General features: G+C 41.7%; 1 protein-coding gene across 1 annotated transcript in view; it reads right to left on the bottom strand.

Moving 5' to 3' along the window:
• DNAH6 (dynein axonemal heavy chain 6) overlaps positions 1-14,599 on the bottom strand; it is a 5,071,261-nt gene that overhangs the window by 2,527,059 nt on the left and 2,529,603 nt on the right. Inside the window, exon 33 of the mRNA XM_044059309.1 lies at positions 13,377-13,525. Within this exon, the coding sequence (XP_043915244.1) occupies positions 13,377-13,525 (149 nt within the window). The remainder of the gene's footprint in view (positions 1-13,376; positions 13,526-14,599) is intronic.

Here is a 14,599-nt window from a genome sequence, read left to right as displayed (position 1 = left end):
ATATAAATACATTCTAAAGGGATCCAGTATCTGTCTGCCTGGGATGACATGGTCGACAGACCACGATGCTTTGCCAGAGATGGCCCGCACCTGTCACCCCTGGGATTCCGGATACTGGCTAAGGTTCTTGCCGCCCCTATAGTGCCTTTTTTAGGCAAGGCTCAAATGACAAATTCACCACCGTAACAGGAACAGGCAAGCAAAAACTGAGGGTGATGCTACTCAATGCTAGAAGCCTAAATCTCAAAATGCACTCACTCGAGGCACTCCTTAAAATGGAGAACATCGATATCTGTGCAGTGACTGAGACTTGGTTCAGGGCTCCAGAGAGCACCCCTGCACTACCAGGCTATAACTCATACCACACTTTTCGGCCATGTAACCTGGACTGGAACACCAAAGGTTGAGGTGTGTCCATATTCATTAAGGATATCCACACCTCCAGGCTAGTTGCTCAGCATAATGCAGCTGAGGTTATCCAAGTGCAACTAATTCTGGGCAAAACTGCAATCCAAATACAGATCACCCACCATGCCCCAGGATTCCTACTCCTCTTTTCTTGATGTACTGGAAAATATTAGGGTTCAACCAAACACCCTAATAATGGGCGATTTCAACTACCGCACCATTAACTGGGAAAACTACTCATGTACCAACTCCTTCGCTCAACGCTTTTTGGAATTCATAAACTCCAGTGCCCTGATTCAACTTATCCATACCCCCACCAGGGGCAACAATATCCTAGATCTAGTCATTACCAACATGAGTGACCGGTGTTCCAAACCTGAAGCCAATGCCTCATTGGTCCGATCCAACCATAAGATAATTACCCTAGATATCCACATCCTGCCCCCACCCCCCATTAAGGAAACCATGGTAAAAAATTTCTCCAAAGCCAACTTCATGCTTCTTAAGACAGAAGTGGTGAACTTCATGGCACCCATACAGATGGACAATACAGCTACGACTACTGAATCCTACACAATTGCACTTTATAAGCACTTACATGAGTGCATGGATCGTGCTATCCCAAACAGAACCAAGACACTATCCTCCAAAAAAAGGAAGACAATCTGGTGGTCCCCTGCCATAAACAAACTCTACAACAGAAGGAAGAAACTGTTGCAAAATAGAGTAAAATCCCACGAGTGGAGGAGCTCCCTGGTCAGCCTCAGTAAGAAGCTGCAATCCCTGATAAAATCTCCAAAGCTAGTTACGAAAACAAAATCTCCACTGATTCTAAAGACAACCACAAAGCATTCTATAGCTATGTCAAGAATCTCAGTGGCACCACTCAGATCTGCTCTGAGTTACAGCACAATGGCACTAAACATACAGACCCAACTGATATTGCCAACATCCTGGCAAATAGGTTCAGTGCTAACTTTACCCCCCCCCCTCACCCCCTAAAGAGCCCATCTCTATAATGGAAGAATGCAAAGTTCCTGTAATCACAGCTGCACAGGTAAAAAACACACTCTCCAAAGCCAAGAACACAGCATCCATGGGACCAGATAACATCCCAGGCTGCATTCTACATAAACGAACTGGCACCTCACCTAAGTACCATGTTCAATCATAGCCTCACCTCAGGCTTTGTGCCTGCTGAATGGCGCACAGCAACAGTTATCCCACTCCACAAGGAAGGGAGCCACCACGGACCCCAGGAACTACCACCCCATTAGCCTGACGAGCCTGGACTGCAAGGCCATGGAACGTATCATCATGGAACTTATAAACAAAGACATTGGTAATCTCCAAACTCTGGACCCCACCCAGTTCGGGTTTGTAAAAGGCAGATCGTGTCTCCTAAACCTGTAGACTTCTTTGAAGCAGTCACCAAAACCGTAGACAAGGGTTAGGTGGTTCACACAGCCTATCTAGATTTTGCCAAGGCTTTCAACACCATCCCCCACTCTGGAATTATAGATAAACTCACTAAACTAGGTATAAATCCCTATGTCACAAGATGGGTTGTCAACTGGCTCACTGACAGAACCCACACTGTGAAAGTAACAGACTCCAAATCCGACTTCAGACAAGTGACAAGTGGAGTACCACAGGGTTCAGTCCTGGGTCCTGTCCTGTTTGGTATCTACTTCTCTGAAGTACAGGCTAACACAGAAGGTCTTTGGCTAATGAAGTTCGCACATGACTGCAAACTAGGAGCCATAATCAAAACTCCTAACGATGTGGACATCCTACAAAAGGGCCTCACTGAGACAGATGCCTGGTGTCAAAGCCATGGCCTCAAGCTCAATGCCAAAAAGTGCATTGTCATCCCCTTTGGTAAAAACTCTGTACCCATGAACTACAACATAGGCGGTAGTATACTTAACACCGAAAGTGCGATAAGAGACCTTGGGACACAGGTGGATAGTAGTCTCTCCTTTGATAATCACATTGCCGCAGTAGTCAGGAAATCCTTCTATGTGGCACACCTCATCACAAAAGGTTTCTTATCCAGAAAAAAAGAGGTCATTGTTCCCCTCTACTCATCACTCATTAGACCCATTATAGAGTACAATGCCCCTCTTGGTATGTATCTCACAAGACATCTACAACAACTGGAAAGGCCACAGAAATACCTCACAAAGAGGATTACCGGCCTCAAACAGATGCCCTACGCAGACCGCCTCAAAAAACTCCAGCTTTACTCCGTCGCATATCGCCTACTCAGAGGTGATCTCTGCCTAACATACAAAGCTATGTCAAACCCAGAGTTGTTGGACATGCTCCACTTAAAGAAATCCCAATCCCTCTGAGCTACATGCTCTAGGGACCTAAACCTTGTCACCACAATAAACAGAACATGCCGGAGGGATAGATTCCTGTCCCAGAGACTTCCCATACTCTGGAATAAACTACCTATCTATATCAAACAAAGCTCCTCATTAGCACTCTTCAAGAAAAATCTTGATGATTGGATGAGAAATAGGAAATTCACCCCAGGGATCACTTCTGTAGCTCTGCTCAACAGTAGCACAGGAAAATAATTTTCTTGGGTGGCAAAAGCCAGGGTAACTTTTTGGCTGGGCTTGTATAGGCCCCAGGGCCGATAGCCTAGTACCTACCTATGAATATATCTATATATCTACATATATATATATATATATATATATATATATATATATATATATATATATAGAAATATAATACACACACAGATATATATATATATATATATATATATATATATATATATATATATATATATATATATGTACATATATATAAAACACAGATCCTTGTTGTGAGGCAACATAGTTTCCAGCTTTTGGGGGATAACATGTCTCTCTCTCATAAGGAAAAACAACAGACAACAGGAAAACTGGTACTTGTGAGCAACAAAGCTGTTGGCTGGGAATCCTAAAAAAATGTATTGAGATCTGACAAAGAGCTCTTTTAAGGGTGAAAGTGCTCCTCTATTTGTTTATCTATACAGAAGTTTTGATTATTACACTTGTTATTAGTGCTTGACTACTCTGAAGTTTCAGCTGAGCTAGAGTACAGTGAACAATCTACAGTGCATGATTCTTTTTCCTGATTATTTTGAATTCTCAGCCAGCAGCTTTGTTGCTCACAAGTAACATTTTTTTTCCTGTGGTGTGTGTGTGTGTGTATATATATATATATATATATATATATATATATATATATATATATATATATATCTTTATACATATATATAGTGTAATCTGCATGGATAGCAGAATGAGCAAATGTTTTGTTCATGATTTTTTTTTTTTTTGCCAGGAAAGTAAGTGATTATTGTGTGTGTGAGGTGGGATTAGATGAAGGGTTTGGTAAGGGGATAGGACAGGTATGTGTAGTCTTGTGGGGGCTAGGGTTAGAGAAAGGGTTATTTTAAGGTTTAGGTTTAGTTAAAGTGTGACTGAGTGTGGGTTAGGGTTAGAGGAAGGGTTAATTTGACTGAGTGTGGGTTAGGGTTATAGCATGGGTTAGGTAAGCGAATAGATTTAGTGCTTGTGCGAGTGTTTACAGGTTAGGGCTAGAATAGGGGGTTAGGTCAGGAATTACAGTTAGTGTTGTGTGTTTGTGATGTGTGCATGATGATCATCTAAAATGCCTTGTGTAATGGTAATGTTATAGAATGGGTTTTTTAAGGTAAAGTGTACCATTAAGGTTAGGGAAAAGGGATTGGTTAGGGTTAGCATGCACTATTAAGGTGAAACAGGGTGGGTATAGCCCTCCTATCACTTTAGTAATGTCTGCTAACCCAAACCATTTACCTTACCTTAGAAAAACTATTTCCATAACAATATCACTATTCACAATGACAACACAAAGCCAGAAAGCAATGTTTTACTGGTTTATTCCAGAAAGTTCAGTCACAAAATTCTAACTACACTTGGTGCTTTCATCCTAAATGTGTAAGGACTTCATCAGAGTAAGGATCATATCAGGTGATCTCTAATTAAAAACGTCAAATCAATTCTGTCAGCCGTTGCTTCATTGGAAAGATAAAACATAAAATCAACTTACGCATAAATTTAAAAAATGTATATGCATATATTAAATCCGACTGACACATATTCAATCAAACCACATATTTTTATCAAATAAATGTGCTTCTATAGCAACACTCTTACAATAGTCCAGAAAATTTACTACAGTAATTTAATTTATTTTAATAATTTAAAATGTATGAAAAAATAATAAAAATTCACCTTCATACGGTCACAAATGGAAACAAAAATGTTTATATACATACATATACATATACACACACACACACACACACACACACACACACACACACACACACACACATACATACATACCCCTTCTAAAAACTAAGATTTACAAACTATAAAAGATTCATCTCTATGCTTCAGTACACTAATAATAGAGAAATGGTCATTAATGATGGGGGCGACTGGCATTGACTCATACTTGCCAAAACAGTAACTTGTATTCAGGTAGATATTCAAGTTACCACCAGTGTCCATATATTGAATCTTGTCAATAATAATAAAAAAGATAAAACTTTCTAAAAGGGGAGCAATGGGCCACATGTCTACATAAAGCACATCTTAATATCATAAAGATGTGGGATTTTACCTATATAAAATGTGAGACAGGAAATACATGAGGCCAGATATATCACATTTGTGGTTTCACATTTGAAATTAGCAAGGCAACATATAATCCTGTTAAACCCTTTAACATTAACATAGGGTCCATCAGTAACAAACCTACAATATTTATATCTCTCACATTTTTTCATCATTTTCTTATGATGAACACTTGAATTTTCAGTACTGTTTTACTCCAAAAGATTTTTAATGTTCTTCCCTTTATTAAAGGTAAACTGTGGGGTGGAAAAAGAAGTTATGTCTTACCATAATGTTCCATCTGTGTTGTTGATCTTCTTTCATTCATTACCGATGGGTTCGGGTTCAGAGCCCTGGGAAATGAGTCAGCCTAATACCAAGCTCACTCCAGCCAAAACACTCTTGAGCTAAGCTATTACCCATAGTGCCCTTCTCCCTGTTACCTCAGATCGAGTTTGCCCATCTTGTACTTGTAAAGCAGAGGCCATTTTTGTGGAAATGCCCTAATTCACCACTTGGACCCAAATAATCCCCTAGGAGCCTTTGGAGGGGGAAGGAGGGTGGGAAATGATGAATGAAAGAAGATCAACAACACAGATGGAACGTTATGGTAAGACATAACTTCTTTACTTGATGTTGTTAATCTTCTTTCCATTCATCACTGATGGGACAGAATCCCCAGCTACCTTGTGTTCCTTGGGTGGCCCTTATGGAAAAATGTTCCTGAGCACCATTGAGCTGAAGGCAGTTCTCACTCCGGAGACCACATCCAATTTGTAATGATTAATAAAAGTGTGGGGGGTTAGCCCATATGGCTGCTGCACAACTATCATCCATAGAGGCTCTCGAATGGAAGGCTACAGAAGTTGCCATGGATCTGGTAGAATGGGCTTTGACATTTTGAAGTATAGGTTTATTCGCAAGTGACTAGATCTAGCATATGCATTCCCTTAACCACTTAGATAAAGTGACCTTGGAGACAGAATTTCCCATTCTAGGTCCACAGAAGGAAATGAAAACCTGGTCAGTTTTACGCATTGTTTTGGTTCTGTCCAAATAAAACCTCAGTTGTCTCTATACATCCAAAGAATGTAGACAGTATAACCCTTTATTAGTAAAATTTGGGAAAAAATATTGGCAAATCAATGGTCTGATTGATGGAAAAATCTGAAATAACTTTGGGGAGAAAAGATGGGTTTGTCTGGTGTGGTACTCTGTCCTTGTAGAAGATAAAGTAAGGCCTTTTAATGCATAATGCCTGAAGCTCTGAAATTCATCTGGCTGATGTGATGGCTACCAGGAAAAGAGACTTCCAAGATACAAATTTGAGGTCACACTTTGCTGCAGGTTCAAAAGGAGGTTGAGTTATGGACTGAAAAACTAACGTGTGGTTCCATGGCTCTATAGGTTGTCTGATTGGAGGCCTAATGTGAGATATCCCTTTAAGAAAGGTTTGGCATAACTGAAGAGAGATGAGGGAAGAATTATCCAAACCACCATGAAAATTAGAAATAGCTGCCAGATGTACTCGTATGGTAGAGGCTGCAGCTCCATCTTCGAAGAACTTTGGCAGATATTCTAAGACTGCTTAACTAGAGCCAAGTATGGGTCTAGCCTTCTTTCTTAGACCAAATAGAGAACCTCTTCCATTTTTCTAGGTATAGTCTTCTGGTGGATGGTTTGTGTGAGGCCAGGACAATGTCACGTGCAGGTGAGGGAACATTATCCTGCCTGGCGATTAACAGAAGTGGAGAAATCAAGCTGTCACCTTGAGACTGAATAGCTTCGGGTGACTCAACACTTGAGGGTGAGAAATCAGGTCTGGAAAAGGATCCAGAATCCAAGGTCAACATAACAGATGAAGCTGAAGGAAGGGGAACCAAATTGCCGAGGCCAATAGGGGGCTATGAGGATCACTTTGCATTTCAACTGAATAGCTTTCTTTATGAATTGAGGAATCAGAGGGATGAGGGGGATAGGCATATAGCAGTCTTGTGGTCCAACTGTGAATCAGAGCATTCTTCGAGGACTCTCCCTGTGGGGGACACACGGCAAAATAACTGCTGCATTTGTTGTTTGATGGAGAAGTGAATAGGTCGCAGCAAGGCTGGCCCCAACAGCTGAAAATTTTCGCTGCTACGTCTGGATTGAGGGACCACTCGTGAGGCAGAAAAATAGATCTGCTCAACTTGCCTGCAATCACATTGGAATTCCCAAGGATATGCATTGCTATCAGAAAGTGGTTGGAAGCTATCACCCACTGCCAAATTCTCATGGCCTCTCAACACAGGGGATAGGACTTGGTTCCTCCTTGCTTGTTGATATACCAGACTACTGACATGTCTGACTGAATTGTGATCATTCCAGAAGGAAGAACTGATTGGAATGCTTGCAACATTAACAGCACCACTCTCAGTTCTAGAACACTGATATGCAGGTTGGCCTCCAAAGTGGACCATGTGCCTTGGACTGTCTTTCCCTGGAAATGCTTCCCGCCAACCTATCAGGGAAGCACCCGTGGTCACAATTGCCTTCGGTTGGGTGGATGGAATGGGCAGCTCCAAAATTCTGTCTGGCCTCTTCCACCAAAGAAGGTCCTGCTTGCAACAACTGGTTATCTGAATTTGAAAACATAGAGGGTAATAATTCGAAAACCACTGAGATAGCAGCAGTCATTGGAGTATTCTCACATGCAGTTTCACAAGGGGCACTATTGGAATGAAAGCTGCCATGGATCCTAAAACCTGAAGAATCTCCCTTACTGAGGCTTTGTTTTGACAGAGTATCACCCTGAGCTGGAGCCTCAGTCTCTGAATTCTGTGAGCTGGAAGAGACACCAGACAAGAACAAGTGTCGAAGACTGCTCCAATGAACTCTATGTTCTGAGTCAGAGCAAAGATGGATTTTTCTCAGTTTATCGTTATTCCTAAATGTCTCACCATAGAAAGAGTGTACTGCAGGGTTGTTACCAGAAGATGCTTGGTAGGGGAGGTAAGGAGCCAATCATCCAAATACGGAAACACCTGGAATCCTTGCAGCCTCAAGAGAGCCGTGACCACTGCCATGCCGTTTGTGAACACTCTGGGGGCTGTAGAGAGTCCGAATGGCAGGCAGAAAACTGGTAGTTATTGGCTCCTAGCCAGAAGTGAAGTAGACTCCTGGAGCGTTTGTCCACTTTGATGTGGTAATATGCATCCTGGAGATCTATCAAGCACATCCAATTGCCTTCCCTTAGAAAAGGGAGAATGGACTGAACCATGACCATCCAGAATTTCGTTTGGGCAACAGACTTGTTCAAATTGCTGAGATCCAGAACTGGTCTCCAGTCCCCTGTCTTTTTTGGCAGCAAAAAGAATCTTGAGTAGAATCCGGATCTGCATTGGTCTGGTGGGACTATTTGGATGACTATTGACACAGCTTGTTTATTTCTGCAGCTGCTTCTTCCCTTTGACTTGGTGGAACATTGGGAAGTTTTGTCGGAAGTTTTGGGTAAGTGATAAGGGTAAAGGTGTAGCTCTGGTTATGATGTTCTGCACCCAACGGTTGGAAGTTATAGAATGCCAAGCAGTGTGGTGCAAAGAGAAACGTCCCCCAACTGCTTCCAGATGAAAGCAATCGGGTTGCTCTTCAGGAACACTGATAAGGCTGCCCAGAGAAAGAATCCCTGGGTCCCTGATTACGTGGACCTCCTCTGCCTCGGTAGGGATGTCTTCCAGAATTGTTACCCCCTCTGCCCCTGGGGGTATCATCACCACTTTGGCACAGAAAGGACCCTGAGATTTTTTTTTTGCCACATGTTTCTGCTCCTCTGGTTCCTGAAAAAGGAACGCTGAGGTCTGGAATAATGTAGGCATACAGCAGAAAGGGTATTACCGTCCTGTTCACACCTGGCCAGGGTGTCTTTCACCTTGGGGCCAAAAAGAGAAGATGCTTCAACTGGACCATTCAGGAAGAAAGAATTGAAAGGGTCTGCGAAGTCACAGAGGCACATCCAGGCATGGTGTCTCATAACTATGCCTAAACCCACCGCTCTAGCCGCCCCTTCAGTTGCATGTGAGAGCAACCTCATGGACGAATTGGAGATTGATTTCAGGGTTGCGAGCTGCAAGGCAACCTTGTCTCTTACCTTGTCAGACACCTGTTCTGTCTGTGAGTGTTCCAGAGAGTTTAGAAACCAAGTCTCTTTGGACCCTCGTAAAATGTGCCAAGTAATTCAGAAACCGTATGGCAAAAGTCACTGAAGCAAAAACTCACTTCCCTAATCTGTCCCAGCCTGGGACTCTCTATTGTGCGGGTGAACAGTATGACTCTTCAAGATCCTTTTTCATGGCCACCATCATAGCATCAACTGGGAGAATGGCAGAATGGTTAAGGTGTTTGCCTTGCAGACACAAGGTATGGGGTTTGATTCTCACATGGGGTAATTGGCTAGGCTTAAAATGGCCCACAAGGGCAATTAGCCTAGCACCAATCTATGAATCTATGAACTGGTAAACCTCTTGAACAATGTGGGTTCTCCTCGGTGGGGGGGGGGTAGTATCTTTTCAGGTCTTCGAGGAATTGACTCAACAGAATCAGGTTCTTCCAAGTGAGCTGCACCATGAGTTGTACCAGCTCATCTGCAGGCGGGGTCACCCAAGAAGTAGATGGCTGGGCATGAAAGCCTACAGAAACACGGACTCCTCTGATGAAGGGTTGGTGGGCTTCCAATCACCCCTCTGTTCTAACATTTCAAGGATGTCCCCAAAGGAGATATAATCAGAGGGTGACCCTTCACCATCATCAAAATCTGTATCCTCCATCAAAGACTCTTCAGGGGATTCTACATGCTTTGTCTTGCATGATCTCTCCACAGGGACATCTGAGGGGGACTCGGAAGAGGGGGCCGCCCTATAACAGGGTCTCCTGTGACTTTCCTGCCCAGTGTCCTGGGGCGGTGACTTGTGTCAGCTGTAGCTCAGGGGAAAAAGAGGTCTGGGGTTCCGATGTCAGTGGAATGCTTCCAGTAGCAAGTGCCCTCTCCACAGCTCAGAAAGAAGGTCCGCCCAAAGAGGGATGGGAGCCCAGAACCGAGAAGGACAACCTCGGAACCAAGGTCCCACCATGCTCCGTCAAAACCACTCCCAAGGGTGGTGCCTCAAGCAGGACTGGTGCAAACAGAGCTCCTGGCACCATAGACGGAATCATAGCCACACTCGGAACCGTACCGCAAGCCAAAGATCCCACAGCCCAATCATGGAGCAGAGGAAGGCTCAGTTCATAAGGAACCGAAGGCCAAAGGGACAGTCCTGGAGCCCAAGTGAGGTCCATTACAGGTGCCGAGATGGGAGGTTCCGAAAAGAATTTGGAACCGGTTTGATCAAAGGAGGAGAGTAGGATGGAGTCCGTGGAGAAACTAACCTAAGTCCTGTAGGTGGATGGGTCCTAGATGGAGTGAGTATCCCCCTGGCTGTCAACAGCTAATCTAGAAGATGCACCACGTCAAACTAGGAAAGCCTCCTGGTGGATCTAGTGGATACTCCCAATGGGGAGTCAGCTCATTCTAGGAATGGACTGTATACTTGCCTTAGAAATGGATCTGTTGATGGAGAGTATCGGGTCCATGGTGTGGTATGTACTGGCACCGATGTCTCAAGTTTGGAGACCAGAAGAAGTGGCGTCAAAATCATTGTTATCGGGACCATGAAAGGGCTCAGTGCTGAAGGGGCACTCGGAGCCAACACAGAAGGTTCCGTAGCAAGTGTAATCGCAGAGATAGGCATCGAAGGTGCGCACTTTGCCGAAGTTGTAATAATCTTTGGGAAGTAAGTAGTCAATGCTGTAGGCAGTATCTGAGCCGAAGCTGGCACCGATATAGGAACAGTAATAGTCAGAGAGGAAGAGGACGGTGCCGATGAAGCGGACTTATGCTCCGAAGACAATTTAGGTACCTTAGACTTTATAGGTTTGCCCTGGTCACCCGATGGTGAAGAAGGGACAGAGTGGGACCTTTTCTTATCCTTGGTTGGAGGAGGTGAGACCTCTGTCGCAGGAAGGGCCTCTGAAAAGGGTGACTTAAGGAGTCCCTTCAAAATCAATTTGTTTTTCCTCTCATTTGAAGTGCGCTGACTAAAACTTTGACAAATCACACAAGGGAGTTGCATCGAAAGAAGGGCCACCCCCAAACAATAAACATAGTCATCATGGGAATCACTGTTAGGCAGCTTACCCTTACAAGAAGTACAATGTTTAAACCCCAACGTGCCCTTTTTATTCGACATCATTAACAAGAAACACAAGTCAGATAAAAAAACTACAGCAAGAGTTCTGGTTCTACTATATCTAAGTCTAATATGTCTATTGTACTACAATATCTATGTCCAAATATATATCAAAAAACACACAACAAGCTTTGATGAAAAAAGGGAAGAAAAAGAAATACCAACGATGGTATTTAAGAAATACCACAAGGGTAGGAAGAAAGGCCGTACTAGCAATGGTACTTAAAAACTACCAAAAGGATAGAAACAGAAGGGTAAAAAGGTCTACAGACAGCTACAATGTTAAGGAAATATCAAAATTACCAACAAGAAAAAAGAAAAGACAAACTATCCAGAAAAGATATCAAAAGTTTTCCACTTAGCTTAGAGCTTGGCTTGAACGCGACTTTATGGCTAAGTGGCAAACGAGATCTGAAGTAACATGGAGAAGGACACTATGGGTAATAGCTTAGCTTGAGAGTTTTTTGGCTGGAGCGAGCTTGGTATTAGGCCGACTCTGTTCCGAGGGCTCAGAACCGACCCCATCAGTGATGAATGAAAAGAAGATTAACAACATCAGATCCCACTTTATCTTTTAGTTCTGGGTTGAACACATTGTTCCATGCTCTCTTAATAATATTGATGTATTTAAAAATATCTGCACTGTAAGGTAAAATAAGGGTTGGATAGGTACCATACTTTGACCCTTCTTCTCGAGTCTTAGCCACTTTGATGGACCCAATAGGATTTCCTCCCTAAAAGGGTGTAAACCTACCTTTTCTACTTTCCATTACTTCATCTCTGATATTTTGGAGCAAATGTTCTGGATATCCTAACCTTAAAAATAGATATCACTCAGTTAAAGTCAAAGGTGTAGACATGGTCCTCGCTAATTAGTAGATAAATGCACCATTTGTCCTCTAACAATACCACACTTTTGATGGAATGGGTAGCAACTATCAAAATGTAAATATTAATTGGAACAAAAACGTTTTTCTGAGAGATGGCGGAAGTTAAACATCTAAAATAGGTAATATCCAAATAATGAATACTGCCCCCCATTTGTTAGTGGAATGACTGAAAGAATTGATTTAATTGGTTAGTATTTTTTAAATAGATCACCTAGTATAGTTTTTACTCTGATGGAGGTTTTACACATTTAGGTCAAAAGCACTAAGTGTAATAGGAATTTTGTGACTAAACTTTGTGGAATAAACCAGTGGAACATTACTTTCTGGCTTTGTGTTGTAGTTGTGGTTTACAGTTTCCTGGGTTTGGATTTGGTATATATATATATGTGTACATGTGTGTATCTCTCTCTCTCTCTATATATATATATATATATATATATATATATATATATATATATATATATATATATACACACACACACACACACACACACACACACATACACACACTCATATATAGATGTGCATGATAAAGGAATTGTGTAGTATACCTTTAAGAAATAAAGTACTTGGATATGACAGGCCTTGGTATAGCACTTGTGATTAACACTTTGAAGAAGCAACAAGTTCCTCTTGTGCTTTCATGCATATGCTACTGCCTTATCTACAGATATCACTTTCAAGAATGCCAGAACATGAATATGGAAGACTGAACATAGTCCAAACCTTCACTTATTTCATGTTCCTTTCTGTTTCTTTGTCCTTGCTCAGGCCAAGGTTTTACACTCCTTAAGGCACATTACTCCAGTGCATTTACTGTTCTTTCTTTTGTTATAGCACGAGTCTAGAAGACTCTAGAGACACTGTAGCCCTAAACATTATTTTGAGGAGCAGCACAGGTGGCAAGTTCTTGCCTCAATGGAACTTGCAACACTAGTGATAAATGGGAAAAAATGGAAGTAAGCAACACAGGAAAAGAGCAATATGTCTTTGTAAATGTCTTCATTAAAAGAGAGTCAGACTAAGGTTTTATGGCAGAAAGTATCAGTCAGAAAGCCTAACACTTCAGCAAAGATTTTAAATGAACCATACTCATGTACACTCATAACCACCGCAAGTTAATAAAGCAAAAATGTGAGACATCCTACCCAGCCATGACCAGTACAGATTTCACTGCTCTCATTCCAAAATCATAATGGTCCTGCTGAGACAGCTGTTCACTGCACAGTTTATACATCTGAGTCATCTTCCTTGCAAGGATTTTGCTTGATTCAAAGCCTTCTGAATACAAAATAACCTGTAAGACAAATATAAAAAAAATGTGTTATACTTCTTGCTTTGTGCTCTGCCAAAATGCAGGGAAGAGTGCAACCATGTGTAGTACTCAATATAAGAGAAAATCTACAAGGGGAAGTCATGGAGACAATGCTGTCATAAAAATGGAACTATTCACTTTGTAAATTATGATGTCTTTGGCAAGCTTTCACTTCTATGCAGGTCCTCAAAGACTCCAAACTTTAAGATATGATGAGGTAGGAGTGGAGCAGGTTCTCATTAAGTGGTTAAATGAATGGCACACTTTTTTGATTTTTCAAGGCAACAAACTGAGTGGCTTTACTGTGTGCTGTGATACACAAATAACATTACCGAATCAAAAACGGGAGCAACTTTATGTCTTTAATGTCTCTAGGAACAATTCAAAATTATATATCCAAGTCTCATTCCCATTACTGCAGTATACTCCCTGCTGGCTACATTTTAATCGAACTACATAGAGGGCAGGATGGTGTGTGAGTGCTGTACTGCTCTAATAGCTTTCCAACAAAGATATATTATAATTTCTTAGAGCAGTATTATCCCACTTTGGGGGACTCACTATGGGACCACGGCCATAATAAAACAAGGACATTTCTGCCAGAATCCAGGTGGTTGATGAGAGTAGTAATGTAGCCAAAGTAGAAATATAAAGTGTCATTATCTTGGCAAGTGACTGCAATGATGAACCAATACGCCCATTCAAACAAAAGTTCAGAAATATATTCCTTCAAACAGAAAATTGGAAACTTACAAATATTTCAAAGACAGAAATGATAACCCTTACAAAATGTATCTCCTGACATAACTATAAACATCCATCAGGTTGAATGCATTAAGTATATTAGGTGAGCAACTGTCAATTAAATCCTCAAACTCTAGAATAGTTGTGGCACACATGAATTGTTTAAATAAGTTGTGGATGTAAATATATGAAATATGAACTACAAAATAATAATCATAAAGGGTAACATTATATTCTCAGATTCATATCTCTTTCTTGACATATGCAAACTATTTCAAATGGAAATGCTGAGTCTTCTTGATCCCAAGACCT

Source organism: Protopterus annectens, chromosome 17.part0 (assembly GCF_019279795.1).
Source record: "Protopterus annectens isolate FY-2018-M chromosome 17.part0, PAN1.0, whole genome shotgun sequence".
Taxonomy (NCBI): domain Eukaryota; kingdom Metazoa; phylum Chordata; order Ceratodontiformes; family Protopteridae; genus Protopterus; species Protopterus annectens.
The sequence above is the reverse complement of the archived record's forward strand: the minus strand, read 5'-3'. Positions and strand labels throughout refer to the sequence as shown.